The sequence below is a fragment of the Anomaloglossus baeobatrachus genome, chromosome 4, assembly GCF_048569485.1.
Source record: "Anomaloglossus baeobatrachus isolate aAnoBae1 chromosome 4, aAnoBae1.hap1, whole genome shotgun sequence".
NCBI classification, from domain to species: Eukaryota; Metazoa; Chordata; class Amphibia; order Anura; family Aromobatidae; genus Anomaloglossus; species Anomaloglossus baeobatrachus.
Genome location: NC_134356.1, coordinates 526833561 through 526853820, shown reverse-complemented (window position 1 = coordinate 526853820; position 20260 = coordinate 526833561). Strand labels below are relative to the sequence as shown.

Genomic DNA, 20260 nt, shown 5'->3' with positions numbered 1-20260 from the left:
TTTGCTGGCTGCCAGTAATGTTTTCTCTGGCTGGTCTCCCCGAGATCAGTGATTGTTTTGTCATAAAATCAACTGTGGGAGCAAGAATAAGAAGATTGAAGACATACAAGACCACAGATAATCTCCCTCAATTTGGGGCTGTACGCAAGATCTCACCCCATGGGGTCAAAATGATCACAAGAACGGTGAGCAAAAATCCCAGTACCACACGGGGGACCTAGTGAATGACCTGCATAGAGCTGGGACCACCGTAACAAAGGCTACCATCAGTAACACACTATGCCGCCAGGGACTCAGATCCTGCAGTGTCAGACGTGTCCCCCTGCTTAAGCCAGTACATGTTTAGACCCGTTTGAAGTTTGCTAGAGAACATTTTAATTATCCGGAATAATAATGGGCGAATGTCTTATGGTCTGATGAAACCAAAGTAGAACTTTTTGGAAGAAACACAACTCATCGGGTTTGGAGGAGACAGAATGCGGAGTTGCATAAAAAGAACACCATGCCTACTGTGAAGCATGGTGGTGGCAACATCATGTTTTGGGGCTGTTTCAATTGTAAAGGGACCAGGACGACTGATCCGTGTACATGAAAGAATGAATGGGGCCATGTATTGTGAGATTTTGAGTGAAAACCTCTTTCCATCAGCAAGGGCATTGAAGATGAAACGTGGCTGGGTCTTTCAGCATGATAATGATCCTAAACACATCCCCAGGGCAACGTGGAGTGGCTTTGTAAGAAGCATATGAAGGTCCTGGAGTGGCCTAGCCAGTCTCCAGATCTCAACCCCATAGAAAACATTTGTAGGGAGTTGAAAGTCCATGTTGCCCAGCGACAGGCCCAAAACATCACTGCTCTAGAGAAGATCTGCACAGAGGATTGGGCAAACATACACTAACAGTGTGAGCCAACCTTGTGAAGACTTACAGAAAACATTTGACCTCTGTCATTGCCAAAAAAGGATATATAACAAAATATTGAGATGAACTTTTGTTATTGACCAAATACATATTTTCCACCATAATTTGCAAATAAAATATTGCAAAATCAGACACGGCAATTTTCTGGATTTGTTTTCTCATTTTATCTCATAGTTGTGGTTTACCTATGATGTCAATTACAGGCCTCTCTCATTTTTTTAAGTGGGAGAACTTGCACAATTGGTGGCTGACCAAATACCTTTTTTCCCCACTGTATATGTAATTAGTGATGGGCGAATAGTAACTATTTGGGTTTGGATTCATAACAAATCCCAAAGTACTATTCCAGTACGAACCTAATGCAAGTCAATGGGGAACCCGAGCATTTTTTCATGAAGATTTCCCCGAAAAATGCTCGAGTTCTCCATAGACTTGCATTAGATTCTTTATTCGTGATGAATACCGGAATAGTACTTTGGGATTCGTTATGAATAATCTGAACACAAATAATTACTATTCGCCTATTACTAATAGTAAACTCAAAGGATATTGTATATTATCATTATTTATTATTATAGCGCCATTTATTCCATGGCGCTTTACAAGTGAAAGAGGGTATACGTACAACAATCATTAAACAGTACAAAACAGACTAGTATAGGAGAGAAGACCCTGCCCGCGAGGGCTCACAGTCTACAGGGAATGGGTGATGGTATAATAGGTGAGGACAGAGCTGGTTGCGCAGTGGTGTACTGGACTGAGGGCTATTGTAGGTTGTAGGCTTGTTGCAAGAGGTGGGTCTTGAGGTTCCTCTTGAAGCTTTCCACGGTAGGGGAGAGTCTGATATGCTGAGGTAGAGCGTTCCAGAGTATGGGGGAGGCACGGGGGAAATCTTGTACGCGATTGTGGGAAGAGAAGAAAAGAGAGGAGTAGAGAAGGGTCTATAATCTGTAAGCAACTAAGACTAATAGATAACATGAGTATCAAAGTCCTAACATTTGGCTTCTCAGGTTAGGCCAGATAGCGTTGTATAATGGGACTACGGATATTACAGTTTTATGAAAACCGGATAAAGCACCAATCCAGCTTTTTTTTTTTTTATTCCCCAACTGGAGTGGTGCTTTAACCCCTTCAGCCCCGGGGCACTTTCCGTTTTTGTTTTTTGCTCCCCTTCTTCCGTGAGCCGTAACTTTTTTATTTTTCCGTCAATTTTGCCATATGAGGGCTTGTTTTCTGCGGGACAAGTTGTACTTTTAATTGAAACCATATGTTTTACCATATGGTGTACTGGAAAACAGCAAAAAAATTCCAAGTGTGGAAAAACTGCAAAAAAGAAGGGAATTTTGTTTACTTACCGTAAATTCCTTTTCTTCTAGCTCTAATTGGGAGACCCAGACAATTGGGTGTATAGGCTATGCCTCCGGAGGCCGCACAAAGTACTACACTTAAAAGTGTTAGGCCCCTCCCCTTCTGCCTATACACCCCCCGTGCTCCCACGGGCTCCTCAGTTTTGGTGCAAAAGCAAGAAGGAGGAAAAATAATTATAAACTGGTTTAAAGTAACTTCAATCCGAAGGAAACTCGGAGAACTGAAACCATTCAACATGAACAACATGTGTACACAAAAAAACAGGGGCGGGTGCTGGGTCTCCCAATTAGAGCTAGAAGAAAAGGAATTTACGGTAAGTAACCAAAATTCCCTTCTTCTTTTTCGCTCTATTGGGAGACCCAGACAATTGGGACGTCCAAAAGCAGTCCCTGGGTGGGTAAAATAATACCTCGTAAGAGAGCCGTAAAACGGCCCTTTCCTACAGGGGGGCAACTGCCGCCTGAAGGACTCGTCTACCTAGGCTGGCATCCGCCGCAGCATAGGTATGCACCTGATAGTGCTTCGTGAAAGTGTGCAGGCTCGACCAGGTAGCCGCCTGACACACCTGTTGAGCCGCAGCCTGGTGCCTCAAAGCCCAGGACGCTCCCACGGCTCTGGTAGAATGGGCCTTCAGCCCTGAGGGAACCGGAAGCCCAGCCGAACGGTAAGCTTCGATAATTGGCTCCTTGATCCACCGAGCCAGGGTTGATTTGGAAGCCTGTGACCCTTTACGCTGGCCAGCGACAAGGACAAAGAGTGCATCCGAGCGGCGCAGGGGCGCCGTACGAGAAATGTAGAGTCTGAGTGCTCTCACCAGATCTAACAAGTGCAAATCCTTTTCACATTGGTGAACTGGATGAGGATAAAAAGAGGGTAAGGAAATATCCTGATTGAGATGAAAGGGGGATACCACCTTAGGGAGAAATTCCGGAACCGGACGTAGAACCACCTTATCCTGGTGAAAAACCAGAAAAGGGGCTTTGCACGACAACGCTGCTAGCTCAGACACTCTCCGAAGAGAAGTGACTGCTACTAGAAAAACCACTTTCTGCGAAAGTCGTGAGAGGGAGATATCTCTCATTGGCTCGAATGGTGGTTTCTGAAGAACCATCAGCACCCTGTTTAGATCCCAGGGTTCTAACGGCCGCTTGTAAGGTGGAACGATGTGACAAACTCCCTGCAGGAACGTGCGTACCTGTGGAAGTCTAGCTAGGCGCTTCTGGAAAAACACAGAGAGCGCTGAAACTTGTCCCTTAAGGGAACCGAGCGACAAACCCTTTTCCAGTCCAGATTGAAGGAAGGACAGAAAAGTAGGTAATGCAAATGGCCAGGGAGAAAAACCCTGAGCAGAGCACCATGACAGGAAAATTTTCCACGTCCTGTGATAAATCTTGGCGGACGTTGGTTTCCTAGCCTGTCTCATAGTGGCAATGACTTCTTGAGATAACCCTGAAGACGCTAGGATCCAGGACTCAATGGCCACACAGTCAGGTTGAGGGCCGCAGAATTCAGATGGAAAAACGGCCCTTGAGACAGCAAGTCTGGTCGGTCTGGTAGTGCCCACGGTTGGCCGACCGTGAGATGCCACAGATCCGGGTACCACGACCTCCTCGGCCAGTCTGGAGCGACGAGGATGGCGCGGCGGCAGTCGGCCCTGATTTTGCGTAACACTCTGGGCAACAGTGCCAGCGGAGGAAACACATAAGGGAGCTGAAACTGCGACCAATCCTGAACTAAGGCGTCTGCCGCCAGAGCTCTGGGATCTTGAGACCGTGCCATGAACGTTGGTACCTTGTTGTTGTGCCGGGACGCCATGAGGTCGACGTCCGGCACCCCCCAGCGGCAACAGATCTCCTGAAACACGTCCGGGTGAAGGGACCATTCCCCTGCGTCCATGCCCTGGCGACTGAGATAATCTGCTTCCCAGTTTTCCACGCCTGGGATGTGAACTGCGGATATGGTGGAGGCCGTGGCTTCCACCCACATCAAAATCCGCCGGACTTCCTGGAAGGCTTGTCGACTGCGTGTGCCGCCTTGGTGGTTGATGTATGCCACCGCTGTGGAATTGTCCGACTGAATTCGGATCTGCTTGCCTTCCAGCCACTGCTGGAACGCTTTCAGGGCAAGATACACTGCCCGAATTTCCAGAACATTGATCTGAAGCGAGGACTCTTGCCGGGACCACGTACCCTGAGTCCTGTGGTGGAGAAAAACCGCTCCCCACCCTGACAGACTTGCGTCCGTCGTGACTACTTCCCAGGATGGGGGTAGGAAGGATTTCCCCTTCGATAATGAAGTGGGAAGAAGCCACCACCGAAGGGAAGCTTTGGTCGCCTGAGAGAGGGAGACGGTCCTGTCGAGGGACGTCGGCTTCCTGTCCCATTTGCGTAGGATGTCCCATTGAAGAGGACGCAGGTGAAACTGCGCGAAAGGGACTGCTTCCATTGCTGCCACCATCTTCCCCAGGAAGTGCATGAGGCGTCTCAAGGGGTGTGACTGGCCTTGAAGGAGAGATTGTACCCGTCTGTAGTGACCGCTGCTTGATCAGCGGAAGCTTCACTAACGCTGAGAGGGTATGAAACTCCATGCCAAGGTATGTGAGCGATTGGGCCGGTGTCAGATTTGACTTTGGAAAATTGATGATCCACCCGAAACTCTGGAGAGTCTCCAGGGTAGTGTCGAGACTGTGTTGGCATGCCTCTTGAGAGGGTGGCTTGATCAACAGATCGTCCAAGTACGGGATCACCGAGTGACCCTGAGAATGGAGGACCGCTACTACAGTAGCCATAACCTTGGTGAAAACCCGTGGGGCTGTTGCCAGGCCGAATGGCAGTGCCACGAACTGCAGGTGTTCGTTTCCTATGGCGAAGCGCAAGAAGCACTGGTGCTCTGGGGCAATCGGAACGTGGAGATAAGCATCTTTGATATCGATCGATGCAAGGAAATCTCCTTGGGACATTGAGGCGATGACGGAGCGAAGGGATTCCATCCGGAACCGCCTGGTCTTTACGTGTTTGTTGAGAAGTTTCAGGTCTAGGACAGGACGGAAAGACCCGTCCTTCTTTGGGACCACAAACAAGTTGGAGTAAAAACCGTGGCCCTGTTGATGAAGAGGAACAGGGACCACCACTCCTTCTGCCTTCAGAGTGCCCAGCGCCTGCAGAAGAGCCTCGGCTCTCTCGGGAGGCGGAGAAGACCTGAAGAATCGAGTCGGGGGACGAGAGATGAACTCTATCTTGTAACCGTGAGACAGAATGTCTCTCACCCAGCGGTCTTTTATTTGTGGCAGCCAGGCGTCGCAAAAGCGGGAGAGCCTGCCACCGACCGAGGATGCTACTAGAGGAGGTCGAAAGTCATGAGGAAGCCGCCTTGTTAGCGGTGCTTCCAATGTTCTTTTTAGGACGTGACTTAGACCGCCATGCATCAGAGTTCTTTTGTTCTTTCTGAGACCTTTTGGACGAGGAGAATTGGGACCTGCCCGCGCCCCGAAAGGACCGAAACCTCGCCTGCCCTCTCCTCTGTTGGGGAATGTTCTGTTTGGGCTGGGGTAAGGATGTATCCTTTCCCTTGGATTGTTTGATGATTTCATCCAGACGCTCGCCAAACAGCCTGTCGCCAGAAATTGGCAAACTGGTTAAGCGCTTTTTGGAAGCAGAATCTGCCTTCCATTCCCGTAGCCACAAGGCCCTGCGGAATACCACCGAATTGGCGGTCGCCACCGCCGTACGGCTCACAGAGTCCAGGACAGCATTAATAGCGTAAGACGCAATTGCCGAGGTCTGGGTGGTAATGGATGCCACTTGTGGCGCGGCCGTGCAAGTGGCTCAATTTGCGCTTGACCTGCTGAGATAGCTTGCAGCGCCCATACGGCTGCGAATGCTGGGGCAAAAGAAGCTCAGATAGCTTCATAGATGGATTTCAACCAGAGCTCCATCTGCCTGTCAGTGGCATCTTTGAGCGAGGCCCCATCTTCCACTGCAAGTATGGATCTAGCCGCCAGTCTGGAGATTGGAGGATCCACTTTGGGACATTGAGTCCAACCTTTAACCACGTCCGGGGGGAAAGGATAACGTGTATCCTTAAGGCGCTTAGAAAAACGCTTATCTGGACAAGCATGGTGATTCTGGATTGCCTCTCTGAAATCAGAGTGGTCTAGAAACACACTCTGTGTCCGCTTGGGAAACCTGAAACGAAATTTCTCCTGCTGAGAAGCTGACTCCTCCGCCGGAGGGGCTGAGGGAGAAATATCCAGCAACTGATGGATGGACGCAATAAGATCGTTCACTATGGCGTCCCCGTCTGGAGTATTAAGATTGAGAGCGCTCTCAGGATCAGAATCCTGATCAGCTGTCTCCGCATCATCAACCAAAGATTCCCCCCGCTGAGACCCTAAACAATATGATGTCGAGGGAAATTCTAAGCGAGCCCGCTTAGTCAATCTGGGGCTGGGGTCTAAGTCAGAACCCTCAGACTGGGATGTAGGAGATACCCCGGGAGGACATTGTTGGTCCAACTGAGGGGGGCCCGGGAACAACGATTCAACAGGGTCCCGTTGCTGAGATACCGGCCTGGACTGCAAGGCTTCTAGTATCTTAGCCATAGTCTCAGAGAGTTTAGCAAACTCAGTCCCCATCACCTGGACAGTGTCAACAGGTGTCTCCCCCTGGGCCCCTCTTAGCATAGGCTCCGGCTGAAGAAGTGGCACAGGGGTCGAACACTGCACACAATGAGGGTCAGTGGAACCTGCCGGTAGTGGGGTCTTACAAGCGGCGCAGGCAGCATAATAAGCCTGTGTTTTGGCACCCCTGCCTTTTGTGGGCGCCATGCTATAGTTTTCCTTGAGTTACACAAAAAAGTATATAGCCAGAATGCACTGTGCTCATACAGTGTAAAGTATATATGATACACAAATAATGTACCAATACACTACAGCACCATGGGGCTAGCACCAACAGGTGCTGCTTACCAGCCGCCTAAAGCGGTTGTGAGGCCACCAGAGACCGTGTCTGGGTCTCCCAGGACTTGTCCCTCTTCTGCAGCGTCGGTGGAGCTGACAGGAATGGCTGCGGCGTCCTGACGAGATGAGGGAGCTGTGGGCGTGGCCGAGAAAGAGCGCGAACTGGTGCTCACACCGTGCACAGTGAGGGGGGTGGAGTATGTAAATCATACTCCAGCCCTCAGAGCTGCTCGCTCCGTGCAGCGTCCCGCCCTTCCCCCTGCCTGTCAGGGCTGAGGGCGGGAGAAAAGTAAACTAGGCCGCAAGGAAGCCGGGGACTCTAGTAATAAACGCGGCCGCTGTAAAAGCGCGGCCGGCGTGAAAGTCCCCGGCGAACTACAAGTCCCAGCCTCGCCGCAGTGTCCCATGGCAGCGGCGGTTAGTGCGGTAGCCCTTACATATAAACACACTCAGCGACGCTGAGTGTGTAATGGCACATATAGACCCGGTCAGCGCCGCGGTCCCCGGTGCACTAGCACACCCAGCAAAGCTGAGGTGATGCCGTGCGCGGTCCCCACAGGGATACAGAGTACCTCCAAGATGCAGGGCCATGTCCCTGAACGATACTCGGCTCCTATCCATCAGGCTCCACAGGAGTTGTGGATGGAGCACGGTCTCAGTGCCTGGAGACCGGTAAGATCCCACTTCACCCAGAGCCCAGAGGGGGATGGGGAAGGAAAGCAGCATGTGGGCTCCAGCCTCCGTACCCGCAATGGATACCTCAACCTTAACAACACCGCCGACAAGAGTGGGGTGAGAAGGGAGCATGCTGGGGGCTCTATATGGGCCCACTTTTCTTCCATCCGACATAGTCAGCAGCTGCTGCTGACTAATCTGTGGAGCTGTGCTGTGCGTGTCTGACCTCCTTCGCACAAAGCAAAAAACTGAGGAGCCCGTGGGAGCACGGGGGGTGTATAGGCAGAAGGGGAGGGGCCTAACACTTTTAAGTGTAGTACTTTGTGCGGCCTCCGGAGGCATAGCCTATACACCCAATTGTCTGGGTCTCCCAATAGAGCGAAAAAGAAAAGTGTGATGGAACAATAGTTTTTGGGATGTTTTATTCATGGTGTTCACTATATGGTAAAACTGATGTGTTGTTGTGATGCCTGAGGTCGGTGCGAGTTTGTAGACACCAAACATGTATAGGTTTACTTGTATCTAAGGGGTTAAAAAAATTCACAAGCTTGTCAAATAAAAGTGGCGTACGTTTTGCGCCATTTTCCGAAACCCGTAGAGTTCTCATTTTTTGGGATCTATGGCTCAGTGACGGCTTATTTTTTTGCGTCTCGAGCTGACATTTCTAATGGTACCATTTTTGCGCAGATGCTACGTTTTGATCACCTGTTATTGCATTTTGCGTAAAACTTGCGGCGACCAAAAAACGTAATTTTGGCGTTTGGTAAACGGCGTAGTGGCAAAAAAATTCCAATCAGATTAATTGATTTTATATTTTGATAGATCGTGCAATTTTGAACGCGGCGATACCAAATATGTGTATATGAAGCAGGATGAGAAGAAAAAGACCGCACTCCATCCGCTGTTTAGGATAACTCATTTAATCATAAGTGCAGGGTAAAAGGCTGGATGCGGCCAGTGAGCTGGCTCCTACACGAGGACGACGGCCGTTTCGCCTATCAATTAGGCTTCCAGTGGACCCATGGAAGCCTAATTGATAGGCGAAACGGCCGTTGTCCTCGTGTAGGAGCCAGCTCACTGGCCGCGCCCAGCCTTTTACCCTGCACTTATGATTAAATGAGTTATCCTACACAGCGGATGGAGTGCGGTCTTTTTCTTCTCATCCTGCTTCAGATGGACTTCCACGTGTGACGAGCACCCCCGCTTTGGATTTCATCACTGTTCAGCTCCCCTCTGGAACATACGCGGTACCGCAGGTAACACTAGCGATATACATTGGTGCAGGACCGCCCTCACCCTTTTCCAAATATGTGTATATTTATTTATTTTTTAACCCTTTTTCAATGGGGGGAAAGGGGGGTGATTTGAACTTTTAGGTTGTTTGTTTTTTTTTTGTTTTTTTAAAACCTTTTTTTACTTTTTCTTTTTTAATGTTACTAGTCCCCCTAGGGGTCTATAGCGATCAGCAATCCGATCGCTCTGATCTATCTGCTGATCGCAGCTATACAGCTGTAAACAGCAGATACGGTCACTTCCTGATTCATTCGGCTCCGGGCCAGGTGAAAATAAAAGTGAAACGTCATAGCTGCAGGCGTCATCACATGACCCTGTGCTACCATGGCAACCACCGAAAGTCACGTGATCACTCACGTGTCTTCCGGTGGGGGCGGCGGTAAGTGAAAATCTTCACCGCGCGTATATACATCTCACTGCCAGACTTTGGCAGCGAGATGTAAGGGGTTAATGTTACGGGTGGAATGCGATTCCACTCGTAACATGCAGGCACACATATCAGCTGTTTTCAACAGCTGACATGTGCGCCGATCGCAGCCGCCTGCCCGCGGCAGGGGGCGGGGCTTAATGGGACATGCTCCATGACGGATAGATCCGTCCATGGTCGTGAAGGGGTTAAATGCAAGTTCCCAGCTCCCTGTATTATATTTACCCAAAGTCGTCTTCATCTTTTCCCAGCGTCGCTCCTTTTGGTCTTTGCCAATTTGTGACCTGCTGTAAGCTCCAGTGCTTGTTGAAGTGTGTGCCAGAGGTCACAACTCAATGTAACTCTATGAGAGCCTCGTTCTGGCTCCCCTAGAGGTGCGTGGAGCTCTTGTGATGTAGCTTTTGACTTCCAACTAGTCAGAAGTTACAAGCGCAAGATGGCGCCGCGGGACTGGAGCGCTTTAAATGTAAGTCCCCTGACCCAGTCTTATACTCACCTGCCACCGTCTTCATCCTTTTCCGCCGCAGCTACTCACTGAGAAAAACACTGGAGTGGTGCTTTTAGGATTGCAGTATTTAATTTTGGACTTTTGACGTCTTTTTTAATTTGTTACTTGATGAAGCTATATAATAAGCTTTTGGCTATCAGGAAAAATGGTATTTAACTGCAGCCCTAGAGATAATCTGCAGGATAATACTGGTTCAGAAATATTTGACAGTTTAATGTGATGTTTGGCTGCAGGGAGGAAATTAAGCTGTGAAAAGTAAGCACACTGCAATCACTCTTCCTGCCTCTTGTATGATATCTTACACCAAATCACACGTGCAGAGCAAGCTGTCACTCAAGGAGCAGAGAAAGTGATCAGTGAGCTCAGTGTACAGAAACCGCTAACTGGTCACTACTGCCAGTGCCTCCCACTTGACTGGAAGACAGCGGCTGCAGAGAGAACATAACCTCATTCTCTCTGTGCTACAAACCATCAGATTAAGCAGCAAAATATGTTTTGAAACTATATTTACCTGTAGATTGGCACGATAACTGCTTTTCTTTTTTAACAGGTTAACAAAACAAAAAGTTAGGTATTCCACGAATAGCAAAAATACTGTGCTTCCTGCTCCCGACAGTGATAAACCCCGACCAGGTTGGATTTGTTATGGGAAGGGAAGCCAGAGATAATGTAATTAAAACGTTGTCTCTGATTGGCAGGGCGGGGGGGGGGGGGGTTTGGCCTTTCCAATGTGCATCCTGTCGATAGATGCTGAAAAGGCCTTCGACAGGGTGCACTGGGAGTTTTTATTTCAGGCCCTTCGCCATATAGGCCTCCAGGAGGCCATGATAAACAGAATTTCCGCACTCTACTCCTCCCCCACAGCCCAAATAAAAGTTAATGGCTCTTTGTCACCCCCTTTCTAAATTGGAAATGGCACGAGGCAGGGGTGTCCTCTCACCCCTGCTTTATGTTATTTGTATGGAATTTTTGGCAGAGGCTACAAGACACAACCCCTCCATTAAGGGCTTTCCTCTCAAGACCGCAGAACATAAACTTTCATTATTCGCAGATGATCTACTTTTATACCTTACATCCCCTTTAACTAGCCTCCCCAACATTATGTCAGAATTTTGCAAATATGGCCACCTAAGTAACTTTAAAATAAATGTGCACAAATCGGAGATACTAAATATCAATCTGCCCGGACCTTTGGTCACCCGTTTGCAGTCAACTTTCCCTTTCAAATGGCAATCAGGGCCCCTCACATATCTAGGAGTCAAAATATCGGCTGACGCCACAAGTTTATTTGCTCAAAATTCCGTTCCTGCCCTGCGGTTAGCAGAGCGAGATCTTGAGCAATGGAACAAGCTACACCTGTCTTGGTTTGGTAGGATGAGTGCGGTTAAGATGGACTTGTTGCCACGACTGCTATATTTTTTCCAAAGCCTCCCCATCTGGCTTCCAGCATCCTTCTTTCCCGCCTCAAGAAAGCAATTAATAAGTTTATCTGGGCATCCAAGCGGCCCCGGCTATCCTTCCAGTTACTTAGTTGTCCTAGGAAGATGGGGGGATTGGGAGTCCCAGACTTTCGCCTCTACAGTATGGCTTCCCTAGGTACATGCATACTCGACCTATATCACCACAGGGGTGGGAAGAGATGGGTAGACATTGAACACGACACACCTGGTCGTAGCCTCCTGGTTTTCATCTGGTCTAACCATGCCCCTTTGGCCTTAAGTATCATGCCCTCTTTCCTTATAAGAAACCTAGCTTGCTTTGTCAGACAAGGATCAAGGCTCTTGCGCCTCTTCTCAACCCCTAATCCCCTCATACCTATCTATGACAACCCACTCTTTTCAGCAGGGATTAATAGAACTAAATTCCTACACAAACATAGAGCAGATCATCCGATCAGATTTTAGTTCTCCAACTACTATTATACCTGTCAGTGACCTATTTCAAAACTCCCAGCCCCCCCCCCACGCATGTTTTTTTCACAGACAACTACGTAGCTATATTAGCTCTCTCCATCCACAGGGAAACATTTTTAGATCACTGTTGCCCTTCGAGTTGCTTCCCTTATGTTTGTTCCCACTTGCTTAATCTGTGATCCTTCTTGTTCCTTCCTCTCAAGTCCTTGTTTAATTTTTCTCTTCCTACTCCTTTTCTAAAGGTCCAGTCACACTAAGCAACTTACCAGCGATCCCAACAACGATAGGGATCGCTGGTAAGTTGCTAGGAGGTTGCTGGTGAGCTGTCACACTGCGACGCTCCAGCGATCCCACCAGCAACCTGACCTGGCAGGGATCGCTGGAGCGTGGCTACACGAGTTGCTGGTGAGCTCACCAGCAACCAGTGACCAGCCCCCAGTCTCCTAGTTACAGCACACATCAGGTTAATTAACCCGATGTGTGCTGCAGCTAAATGTGCACAGAGCAGGGAGCAGCGCACAATGCTTAGTGCTGGCTCCTTGCTCTCCTAGTTACAGCACACATCGGGTTAATTACCTGATGTGTGCTGCAGCTACATGTGCACAGAGCTGGAGCCGGCAGCACAGGCAGTGAGAGCGGAGGAGGCTGGTATCAAAGGTAAATATCGGGTAACCAAGGACAGGGCTTCTTGGTTACCCGATGTTTACATTAGTTACCAGCCTCCGCAGAAGCCGGCTCCCTGCTCACTGCACATTAGTTGTTGCTGTCTCGCTGTCACACACAGCGATCTGTGCTTCACAGCAGGACAGCAACAACTAAAAAATGGCCCAGGACATTCAGCAACAACCAACGACCTCACAGCAGGGGCCAGGTTGTTGCTGGATGTCACACACAGCAACATCGCTAGCAACGTCACAAAAGTTGTTCGTTACCAGCGATGTTGCTAGCGATGTTGCTTAGTGTGACGGGGCCTTTACTCAGATCTTACTAGCCTACTCATCATCTTAAAACCTCCCGAGCTTCCACGGAGGAGATGTTTATTTTATATTAAACTGTTGGGATATAAATTAGACTTATATTTTTGTAATTACATGCCTTCTCAATATGATTACTCCATACACTGATAAATTGATTTGCAATGTTGATGTTACTTTTTGTGTAAAATTATAATAAAACTTAATTTGAACTAAAAAGGTAGGTATTCCCAAGCTATACTAATCTTTTAAAATCCATATAGAGAGCTGTGTCTGACAAGCTAAGTCTCATAATCAGGGTCCTGGTAATGTACTTCATGAGAAATAGAATAGAGTAAATTGTCCCAGAAATGAATACACAATAGTATAACCAAACATTTTATAAATACAGAAGTAATTCATGACATGCAGATCAGGACAAATAATTGACACTACCTGAACATGTTGTACTCGCACCCTTCATAAAGTATGACAGAATATGTTCTATCTAGGTGTCCGTGTCCATGATGATACATTAGTTAAGGAAGTTGCTTAATCTGAAAAGTCCATTAGAGATAATGGAAGTCAAATTCCAGCAGATTCTAGATAGGGAAGTCATGAACTTTCCCTGGTACCACTACCACTAGTTGGCAAACATATCTCCGCATTGGGATGTTGAAGCACCAATAGGCCGAGTCATCAAGCAGTTTATGCAAATTCAACTATTTAAAATGTTGCAAACTTGGATGGAAACTGGAAAAGTGTATCAGGCTGTTCCGATCAGTTGGTTTAGTACAAATCTGTGCTAAGTGAGCCGTCTTCTTCAAGTTTGACAAGGGTGTCCTGGAAGTTAATAACCTGTTCATCATAATGTATAGTAATTGTCAGATTGGGAATACATGAACTAATGTATAGAAAATATTGTTTATGGATTTCCATAGTGCAATGCCAAATAAGGAAAATATCGTCGCTATACCATTTCTAAAGAAGTACGTGTTGTTGAAAGAGTCTCACGATATGACTCTCTCATCCCGAGTCATGGCCCATCTCACAATATGCTTCTCCCATCCAGAGTCATGGCCCATCTCATGATATGCCTCTGCCATCCCGAGTCATGACCCATCCATGCCTCTCCCATCCCCAGTCATGGATCATCTCACAATATGCCTCTCCCATCCCCAGTCATGGATCATCTCACAATATGCCTCTCCCATCCAGAGTCTTGGCCCATCTCACGATATAACTCTGCCATCCGCAGTCATGGCCCATCTCACAATATGCCTTTCCCATCCAGACTCATGGCCCATCTCACAATATACCTCTGCCATTCCCAGTCATGGCCCATCTCACGATGTGCCTCTCCCATCCCCAGTCATGGCCCATCTCACAATATGCCTCTCCATCCCCAATCATGGCCCATCACAGACACACGACATGGAGAGACGCAGCAGAAGAGGATGTCCGTGCAGGGCCATATGTGGATTTCAGAGCTGTACTAGACAAACATAAAATCTGTGTATTGCTCTCAAATATGTAATATGCAAAATTAAATAAAACAAAAATGGAAAACTAATTTTCCACGGTATTAATCCTATTAGTACTTTTAATAAATCTCTGCTACTCTCTGATTATTAGAGAGTGCTTGTTTTATGTCCAGCGGAACAATGATTTATGTTAACACTATCGTTTAGGCCTACATGCCATCGGCCGAGAGAATTGGGCGCCTTTATCTTAGCTAATATAAAAATACTGTGATTTTTGTAATTAAAGGGATTGTTTACTTTTGGGTAAAATTTCTGGTTCCTACTAAAAGGGAATCGGTCAATTAGTTACTGTTGCCCAAATCACGGGCAGCATGAATCGGTGCCTTGCTGCATGACTGCAGACTGGTATATTTCTCTCTGAAACACTCCAACATTTCAGAGAAAATATACAGAGATGATATTAGTCCAGCGCCACCACTGTCTGGCTTCTCACAGCTCTGCAACAAGTGATTGAGAGGTGTATCACTATGGTTGAGACCTGTCAATCACCTCTTGCAGTGCTCAGAAAAGCAGACCAGGGATCATAGGAAGAGACGAGACTAGTCCTGCTTCTCCTCGGTTTGCTCTTCCCAGCATTTCTAGAGGTGATTGACAGGTCTCTCCCACAGCGAGAAACCTCAATCAACTGACCTGTAGCAATTCTAGGAGAAGATATTTAAAGTATATTTTCTCTAAAACACCAGATTGTTTCAGAGGAAGATATATCCGTCTGCAAATGTGCAGCCAGGCTCTGATATATGGCGCCCATGGTTTGGACAGCATTAATCAGGTGGCAGGTTCCCTTTAAATGCTTGTAATTAGGACAACAAAATCATTTTTGCAATTGGGTTTCATTAAAAAAATTAGCACCAGCTGCTTTGCTGGCTGCAGAATGAGTTATCTGAGAATGTCAGTGAGAGCATTAGGATGGGTTGTAACTCTTATCTGTCTTTTTAGGAGCTCTTCAAGTTCAATATGGAAAGATATAAAAGGACCTTTAAAACGTAAAACTGGGCAAAATCTTTAATAAAACCCAAGTGCAAAAATGTTTGGATGTTGTTTCTTTTGAAGCCCAAAATACATGCATTTAAGTAAGAAACATCAGTGTGCCCAAAGTTGGACAATCCTTTTTAATTCCATAAACTTATCTGTGGTTCTTCATAGAAACTCACCTCTGATTTTTCCACTTTGCTTTGGGCTTCAACTTGGGCAACGACTTCATTCATATTTGTCTCCAGAACCATCCCACCCATCACCATTTCATGTAGTATGTAATGCACCTGCAAGCAAAGCATAAAACAAATCACTGATACTTTCTCAAATTGCACTTTCAGCATTAAAGAGGTATTCTCCTTACTTCCATGATGCTTGGGGGACAGGTACTGATACGTGTGCTGATCAGTAGCTTCTACTACAACACATTAATGCTCTGTGAGTGTTTGTTCTCAGTCTACAATGTTATCAGTAAACTTGCATAATATATACATACACAGTCAAAGTGAGAGCCATGTTTAGGAAAACTGCAGCATAGAAATCAATGGGCTGGAGAGGGGTGGCTGGTATGTCAGGAGGTAAGGGGTAGTCCAAAACCCAAGGATTCTCTGTTTAATGTAAAAAACACTTTTCTAATATACTTCAAATTAAAAAAAATACCAACCCTTCCCCCAGTACACTAACTTTCCATCAGTGGTTTTTTTTTCCCTTACATTTCATTTGATTGTCCCTAAATGTACTGGGGACTCTCAGACAAGATGTCATCAAGGGGCTGGCACTGTGGGCCTCAAAGGGATCGTCAGTAGGAACGACTACTTCACTGGCTGGGCAATCCTCTGCTATATTGAATACATCTGTTCACCATGTTGTTCCCGATCGCCTCTGTCTTGCTTTCATTACCAGTCACTGCTACAGTGACCACGACAGCCAGACAGCCAGCGTAAAAGCAACAGTGCTGACAGCACTTCTTCAAACTCTAATTACAGCGATGCTGCAACACAATGACAAAGATTTGGGAGAGTATGAATGTCCTGCTGTAAAAGTAGCCATAAATGACTGAAATATTGCATTAAATTGCTTTTTAATCATGGGAAGTAATATTCAACACAATAAAATGTATTTTATGTGCAATATCACTGTAGTTTGCAGTAAACTTGTCCACAATTATTTTCATTGCACACTGACAGTGCGTTCTCTTAGGTGATGTGCTAGCTCTACTACTTTACAATGCGCACTGACAGTGCACTCACGCGCAGGCTATTAAGAGACGTAGCAAGCTGGCCAGATCTGTTACCAAAGCATTGCTTCTCTTTAGAGCAGGCGAGTGATCACGCTGTCAGAGCGAAATGAAACTAAAGCCTGCTTTACATGTTACGATTCTGCATACGATATCGTATGCGTTCGTAACCGCCCCCATCATATGTGCGGCACGTTCAATTTTGTTGAATGTGCCGCATAAATGATTAACCCCCGTCACACGTACTTACCCGTCCATACGACCTCGATGTGGGCGGCGAACGTCACCTTCCTGGAGTGGGAGGGACGTTCGGCGTTACATCGACATCACGCAGCAGCCGGCCAATAGAAGCGGAGGGGCGGAGCTGAGCGGGACGTAAACATCCCGCCCACCTCCTTCCTTCCGCATTACCGGCTGGGAGCCGCAGGACGCAGGTAAGATCTGTTCATCGTTCCCGGGGTGTCACACACTGCGATGTGTGCTGCCTCGAGTACAATGAACAATCTGACGTTCAATTCATGAGGAATGAACGACGTGCGTGTGATGAACGTTTTACCATTCATTCGCAATCGCACGTAGCTGTCACACACTGCAATGTACCTTACGATGCCGGATGTGCGTCACTTACGACGTGACCCCGCCAACACATCGTAAGATATACTGTAGTGTGTAAAGCAGGCTTAACCCAACCTCGATCAGTGAGCAGCATATGGAGCATCAGTACTGAGAGCAAGCGCATGATCAGTAAAGAGGAGAAAAGCCCAACGCTTGAAACGGTCGTTACTGCTGACAATCCGTTTAAAGGGGGAGACAGAAGCTGCAGTAGTGACTGTAGTGCCAGTCCTTTGATTAATATCTCATTTGAGAGTACCCAGTGCATGCTGGGAGAGTCAAACAAAATTTATATGATATAAAAAAAAAAAAACTACCGATAAGAAGTTAAAGTAGAGAGAGAAAGGTACGGATTTTTTAATTGAAGATTATAAAAGTGCTTAGTTTTTTACATTAGAGGATCATTAAATTAAGTTAGGTTTTGGACAACTGCTTTGACTCCTCGGCCTAGAATGTAACTACTGCACATACTCTCCCAGACACTGATAGTCTCCTTAGCAACAAGCTTTACATTATGTAAGATCATTGGAAATGTACTTATTTTTATGGTGTATAACTAAAGCAATTTAATACCATGAGAAAAACCTTTATAATTGGTTGTCTTACCAAACATATTTAATCAACTATGATACCGCTGGGACTCCAGACAGCCCTGGGAACAAGGATCCTGAAGACCCCTATGTGAATGCAGCTTTGTGTGTTTAACAACCACTCCATTCACTTACTAACGGTTTAGTACGCTGTCAATCACAAACTGTAGATTTGATAGGAGAGGAAAATCGGGTATATGCCGAGATAATACCACGGAATCCGAAATTAATATAATTCCTTTATTGGTTTGTACGGGTCGACGTGTTTCAGAGACATTTGTCTCCTTCATCAGGACATCAAAGGAACAGTTCCTTCCTATCGCATCTACGTCTCATACCTCGGGGCTGCGGCTGATACCATTACTACACGTGCATATAGGGCAGGGGTCTCAAACTCGGCTGGGTGTATGGGCCGCACCGAGGAAAAAAAATAATTTGGGGGGCCGCATTCTTTGCAGGACAAAGTGACATTTTTATTGGTACCATATATATTTTTTCACACACCTTTGGATGACTGATTTTCAACATTTTTCACTTGTTTATTATAACAAATGTGCACATTCTTTGGTTAAAATTAAAAAAAAAAAATAATGTGATGTTAAAAAAAAAAAAGTCATGCCTTTTTTTTTTTTTACATTTTATCCCTTTTTTGTAACTAATAGTGTTACAATTATCACTATATAGAAATTTTGGCCAACATCCTTTAGTAATGTCCCCATCCAATAGTATTATGCCCATCCTTGTAATGTCCCCATCTTTTAGTAATGTCCCCATCCTATAGTCATGTGCCCACCTTGTCCCCATCCTATAGTCATGTGCCCACCTTGTCCCCATCCTATAGACATGTGCCCACCTTGTCCCCATGCTATAGTCATGTGCCCACCTTGTCCCCATGCTATAGTCATGTGCCCACCTTGTCCCTATTCTATAGTAATGTCCCCATCCTATAGACATGTACCCACCTTGTCCCCATGCTAGTCATGTGCCCACCTTGTCCCCATCCTATAGACATGTGCCCACCTTGTCTCCATGCTATAGACATGTGCCCACCTTGTCTCCATGCTATAGACATGTGCCCACCTTGTCCCCATCCGAAAGACATGTGCCCACCTTGTCCCCATCCTATAGACATGTGCCCATTTTGTCCCCATGCTATAGTCATGTGCCCACCTTGTCCCCATCCTATAGAAATGTGCCCACCTTGTCCCCATCCTATAGACATGTGCCCACCTTGTCCCCATCCTATAGTAATGTGCCCACCTTGTCTCCATGCTATAGTCATGTGCCCACCGTGTCTCCATGCTATAGTCATGTGCCCACCTTGTCCCCATCCTAGTCATGTGCCCACCTTGTCCCCATCCTATAGTCATGTGCCCACCTTGTCCCTATTCTATAGACATGTGCCCACCTTGTCCCCATCCTATAGACATGTACCCACCTTGTCCCCATCCTGTAGTCATGTGCCCACCTTGTCCCTATTCTATAGTCATGTGCCCACCTTGTCCCTATTATATAGTCATGTGCCCACCTTGTCCCTATTCTATAGTAATGTCCCCATCCTGTAGTAATGGGTGGTGGGGGCAGTGGCGGCGGCGGGTGAAAGGTGATAATTTACCGATCGTTCTCCGCTTCCACCCACAGATTCCTGAGTGAAGCTGAGGGGGCGGTCTCTGGCCCCAGATCCACAGTGATTGGACAGATCGGTCACAAGGCCGGTCTCTCCAATCAGAGCTGGGGGCGGGTGAAACTGAGGTCACCCAGCTCCAGCCAATGATCGGTGCTACAGCTGCACTGATCATGGCTGGGTTTCAATGTTACAGCCATTTTCAAAGGCTGGAATATTACAGTGGCTGTGATTGGCTGACGAACGCCGCACAGCCAATCACAGCCTCCGTAGGTCCGGGGAGGAGACACCACCCCTCCTGAGGTCCCCTCCTCCCCAAATCTAAGGTATTTGCTATTTGCAATGCAAACAGCGATCGCAGCCACCGGGGCTGCGATTTCGCCATGACGTACTGGGTATGTCATGGATCCTTAAGTACCAGGGAGCCATGATGTACCCAGTATGTCATAGGTCGCTAAGGGGTTAATGTGCCGTCCTTCACATACACAAAAAATAAAAAAACACCATTCTTCTCACCTGTCCCGCGCTCCCTCGGCTTCTCATCTCTGCTTCTTGCTGTCTGCAGGCCGTGCCCCCGGTGACTATCGCGGCCGGTGCAGGGGCCACAGCCCCTGGCAGCGATTTATGTCAGATCAGATGGTTTTTTTGCCGGCGCTGCGCGCGCACA

The 20260-nt window shown here is 47.1% G+C and overlaps 1 protein-coding gene across 1 annotated transcript in view; it reads right to left on the bottom strand.

Annotated features, from left to right (window-relative positions):
- Window positions 1-20260, bottom strand: part of AP3S2 (adaptor related protein complex 3 subunit sigma 2) — a 100747-nt gene that overhangs the window by 8469 nt on the left and 72018 nt on the right. Inside the window, exon 5 of the mRNA XM_075345912.1 lies at window positions 15710-15817. Within this exon, the coding sequence (XP_075202027.1) occupies window positions 15710-15817 (108 nt within the window). The remainder of the gene's footprint in view (window positions 1-15709; window positions 15818-20260) is intronic.